This window comes from Solanum tuberosum, unplaced genomic scaffold, assembly GCF_000226075.1.
Source record: "Solanum tuberosum cultivar DM 1-3 516 R44 unplaced genomic scaffold, SolTub_3.0 scf00633, whole genome shotgun sequence".
Lineage (NCBI taxonomy): Eukaryota > Viridiplantae > Streptophyta > Magnoliopsida > Solanales > Solanaceae > Solanum > Solanum tuberosum.
The window spans coordinates 74,228-79,397 of record NW_006239553.1 but is presented as its reverse complement, the minus strand read 5'-3'; the positions used below and the strand labels follow the sequence as shown (position 1 = coordinate 79,397).

Sequence of the window (5,170 nt, the reverse complement as noted above, 5' to 3'; positions counted from 1 at the left end):
TGTATAAAGCGAGAGAAAATTGTATATATACATATATTTTCGTTCCCCTCTCTCCCCTCTCCCAGATCTCGCTCTCTCACTCGCTTCTCTCACTTTATACAAAAACGCAAATGTATAAAATGTGTGAAAATTGTATATATACAGATATTTTCGTTCCGCTCTCTCAGATCTCGCTCGCTCACTCGCCTCTCTCTCTATACAATTGATCTTTTTGTATATGTATACCAAATCAGATTATACTACTGTTTTTTTTGTATATGTATAGCGAATTATACATATATATGTTAGCTATAACATACAAATATGAATTTTGTGTTTGTTATATGTGAAAGTTGCTCTTTCAGTATTAGGCTATTAGCTGGCTGGTGATCATATAATTTGAGTGCTTCAGAATTTAAAAAAGATTCATGACAATGACTATTTTTCAATTATGGACTAAAAAATGTCCGGTGAATGGTATTTTTACGTTAAATTTCCTAAAGTTAGTATCATGCAGAAACAGATATTCCCTAGTCCCAATTTATGTCAAATCTTCTTTTTTAGTATGTCTAAAAAAAAAATGTTTTAAACTTCTTATTCTAAAACTCGACATCCAAACAAACACCTTCACATAAATTGAGACCGATGAAGTACTAATTGATATAAAAGAAATAAAAAGAACATTTAGAGTACAGACCAAATTTGGCATGTGTAGTATTCTTGCTAGTAGTAATATTTAGCTAGTATACTACATTTTCAACTGCTAAATGTTCTTGTAAGTAAATTACAATGAAGAAATTTAATCCTTTACATAATCACTTAACTATATGATTAAGCAAACTACTACAAGATGGAGAGCTTTGCTCACTACTCCATGGATCTTGTACTGATACAGGGGAATAATCCTTTATTTTACTATCTGTCGAAAATATATCCATTTCTTGCTTCTTAATTGAAAGATTCAATGGTTTTTCACTTGCATCTGAAGTTGATGAAATTGAAGATCCCTCTGATGAACCTGTTATGTTATCTTCCGAATTCGTCCATCTACTTAGCCTAAGTTGCTCCAATTCAATCGCTACTTCCATCATCGATGGCCTCATATCGCGATGAAATGCCAGACACCTGAATGCCAACTCTGCTACCTTGTGAATAGATGAAAGTGTCCAAGCATCCATATGTAGCTCGATAAATGGATCGATAATTTCATCTAAATTTCCCTTTCCTATCCTGTCAATAGCAAGTGCAGCCAAGTTTATTTCGTCTTGAGGACGAGCAAAGTCTACTGCTTTTAGTCCTGTTATGATCTCAGCAAGAACTACACCAAAACTATAAACGTCGCTCTTATCAGACAACTGAAAGTTCTGATGATACTGAGGATCAAGATATCCCGGAGTTCCTTGTGGTGCAGTAGAAATGTGAGACGATTCAACCATACCGAGTCTTGAGAGTCCAAAATCTGCTACTTTTGACTTGTAATTGTAATCCAAGAGTATGTTACTTGACTTAACATCTCTGTGATATATTGGAGGGTGCGTTGCATTATGCAAATAAGCTATAGCTTGTGCAGTTTCTGCACCAATTGTAAGACGAACAGGCCATGGAAGCCCGTTCCCTTTTTCTCTTTGTATATGTTGTGACAAAGTTCCATTAGGCATGTACTCATAAACAAGAATCTGTTCACCATTTTCGATTGAGCAGCCCAAGAGACGAACCAGGTTCGGATGATTGACAGAGGAAAGGAGCTTGATCTCATTGATGAATTGTTCAATGCTATCAGTATCTCTATGTCTAATTCTTTTGATAGCTACCCAATTGTCATTTTGAAGTTTTCCAGAATAAACTGTTCCATACGCGCCATTTCCTAGTCTCCGTTTCTCAGAGAAGAAATCGGTTGCCTTTTCCATTTCTTTGTACTGATAAACAGGGATGCTGATCCCTGTAGTCTCACATAACTCGCGGTTTCTTCTTCTTCTGTTTTGGAAATTCAATCTTCGTCGAATAAAGCAGCATATTAGGCCTATACTAACCATTAACGAAGCACCTGCTACAATACCTGGAGAAATAAATATAGTTTTCATCACTTTAGATTAATGTGTTGTATAGAGAAATTGAATTAAGAAAGGAATAAGAAAACAATTTCATATCAACTAGTACTAGATGTTGAGACTCTGCACTGTCAGCGTATATAACTTAAATCAACGTAGAATTACCTCCAACAAGTACACCAACTCTTGTGGTTCCTCCACATTTGCCTGATAGGTACTTTGAAGGGTTGCATGATGTTTCATCTGCATTCACATAAAAAAAGAAATGGAATTAGTAATGGGACACATACTACTCAAGTGTTGTGATGGGACCTGAGTTATCGCGTTCATGCCTTGGGTATGGAAAAAATCCTAATAGGGACCGTTTCTTTTTAATAGGTGATGTGAATTTGAACTAGTTCAGACTCCAATACAGATACTGAACATTGGATGGGAACAAAAAAAAAAGTAATCACGAATTCGTATATTACTTTTCACGAGGGTCCATTGATATTGTTGAGTTACTATCTTCACGTAATATGATAGTGACTTTGTTTCCATTGTTCACTCAAAACCAAATGGGGTTTGATAGAAAATGAAGAAAACAAAGGAAAAAAAGGCCTCTTCCTTGACCAAATGATGAAACAAATTTTGGCAGGATATCTTAATGGAATAACATGAATGGACATTATACCAACCAATCAAAGTATTCAAAATTTGAAGTTTGTGAGTTTTTGCAACAATCTCAAGTTAATATACAATTATAACTCGTTCACATATAGGGTATGGGTATGGACAAAAGGTATTAAGTCTTCGTAAACCTATTAATTGTGATTTAGATGTCTGATTGAACAAACACTCGATTTCAGAAGCACCATTTAAGTGATACTCGTAGTGTGTGAACATTTACAAGACTACCCACCTCGAATAGCTTTAGATATGCACAAACATTTAGTTATTTTTACGTGAACTTCAACTAAAACTTATACGAGATGTAACCATTTTAGATTTGCCTTTAATTTTGGCATTGATAAGTGACATTAAAGGCAACAACCATCACTATTCTTGGGTCCTACCTAGATAGTCACGAGTTGTTCCGCTGATGAAGCAAACGCATACGTGATTGTCTTTCTTAATGTTGCCATTATTACCTTAATTTATGAAAAACGACAATCACAAGTTGCTCTAATAAACAATTATAATTTGCTTTTTTTTCTTGATTTTACCTTTTCTTAGTATGAACATGAGAAAAAAAATAAATTCTTCTTCTATTATATTTTATTAATAGTATACACTATTGACTTTCTAGTTCCTTAACATGCACTCCATGACCCTATAGTTGGAGAAAATTGAACTTGTATAGGAATAATTTGTTTTATATTTCTGATTGATTGACTATCAATACTTTCACTTTATCGAAGAAGGTTTGATCATTCAATTCAATCTAACAGTTTTTCATCAATTATATGTTACTTTTCTTTTAGGCCGCCTCAGCATGCCATCTTTTAATAATATATTTGTACTTGGACCCATGTTTTTAAAAAAAAAATCTAATTATGATGTTCTCCTCTCACCAAATTTGGTCAAAATTCCCACTCATAAACTTCAATTTCATTTAGTTAAACCACCCAACTCATAACCAAATTAGGTGACTTGAAGAAAGTTGAATATATAAAATATCACATTTTTGTATATGCAACCTAAAATTTCTAATTTTGAAAAGTCAAACTTATTTTCATTATATTATAACTTTCTTTAAACTAGAACATGTTTTTATTTAAAAAGTTGTTGAATAAATAGTTAACTAATTAAAGCAAAATTACCTACAATGAAGGCGGATTTAGGATTTTTGAATGTAATTTTTTTGGTAATACGATCCTCCACGGATAAAATTTTAAATTTTATATGAAATTGTCACATATTTTAACATGATATGTCAAGTTCAAATCTCATTGTTACTCATAATTAGATAGATTTTAATGTGTTTGACACCTAATTAAGTAATTAAAATTGTGTTCTGCCTGACGTACCTTTCCGGCAGCCGGAGCCGGCTAAGAAGCCATCTCCGATGAACCCTTCAAAACACTGACACCGATATCCCCGTTTTCCATTAATGGGGGACGATATTTTAGTACAATTCGCATTAGAAGAACACCGACAATGTCCATGAATCCACCACCCCAATTGAACCACCTGAACATCTAATGAAACCGACGAGCTATTCACAGTCGACTCCACAGAAATTGCAGAAAACAGAGAGCCACACCCTGTTTTCGACAAATTCTTCAAATTGATAAAATTGTTCTCACTATTCGGCTCAGAATAACAGCTCATGTTTTCTTTCCCACAATCAAGAATGTCAAAATGGGTTTGAATCATCGTAGAAGGAATCAAACAGCTGGATTGTGAAGAACTGCAATTCTGGAAAAGTATTCCGTTTCTTGAAGTGGGTGCGTAATTTGGGCTAAAAAGATTATGAATTGCTGAAAATGGTCGGCTGCATTTTGCTAAAAGATTGATTAAAATGGTATCTGAAGTTACTGATTGAACTGGGAAATCGTTCATGAAAATTTCTTCATTTGAGGTACAGTTGAGCTGAATTGGGCAGCCATGGGAAAACCCAAAAGGAAATGGAAGGAATCTGTTTCCACATGAATGGGTACAGTTTGATCCAAGAACTATGTTTGATGAAAAATTGAAAATAAACAAACAGAGAATTGTTCTGAAATGGAGAGGAAAATTCATGTTTTGGGGGACATGTGAACAGGGGAGGAGGAGAAAGAAGAAGAAGAAAGAAAATTGGTAAATTGATAAAGTGAATGAAAGGGGATTGGGGAAGAAATAAAGTAATGAGAGCAAACCAACGGGAGTGATCCTTTCAGAGTTTTCGAGTTTAAGTAAATATATAATTATTTTTGTTAAAGAATATTTTGTCTTTTTAAATATCCTAAATATTAAAAAAGCAAGTGCTTCCTCCATTTTATGTTATTTGGCTTTGATTGATTTGACATATTTCTTTTTAAAAAAAATAAACATAGAACAAGAACGATTTTTTGAAACTTCAACTTTGATTATTATTACTTTACGTAGTTATTAAAATATCTATTTTTAATATATTGGTCAAGTAAAATGAAATAGAGGGAGTAATGAAATACACCTAATGA

General features: G+C 33.6%; 1 protein-coding gene across 1 annotated transcript; it reads right to left on the bottom strand.

The window, feature by feature from the left end:
* Positions 1–642: 642 nt before the first annotated feature.
* Positions 643–4,882, bottom strand: LOC102588677 (wall-associated receptor kinase-like 14). The gene is made up of 3 exons (XM_006366378.2): positions 4,037–4,882; positions 2,193–2,270; positions 643–2,035 (listed from the first exon to the last, which is right to left on the bottom strand). The coding sequence occupies exons 1-3, from the start codon at positions 4,749–4,751 to the stop codon at positions 795–797; spliced, it is 2,034 nt and encodes a 677-aa protein (XP_006366440.1). The 5' UTR covers positions 4,752–4,882; the 3' UTR covers positions 643–794.
* Between the last annotated feature and the right edge of the window lie 288 nt (positions 4,883–5,170).

Bases quoted from the DNA above. Each gene is read 5' to 3' on its own strand.
- LOC102588677 (XM_006366378.2), bottom strand. From the start codon at position 4,751: ATGAATTTTCCTCTCCATTTCAGAACAATTCTCTGTTTGTTTATTTTC. The intron at 2,271-4,036 runs GTACGTCAGGCA...ATGTGAATGCAG, and splicing joins CGGCTCCGGCTGCCGGAAAG to ATGAAACATCATGCAACCCT. The intron at 2,036-2,192 runs GTAATTCTACGT...TTATTTCTCCAG, and splicing joins AGTTGGTGTACTTGTTGGAG to GTATTGTAGCAGGTGCTTCG.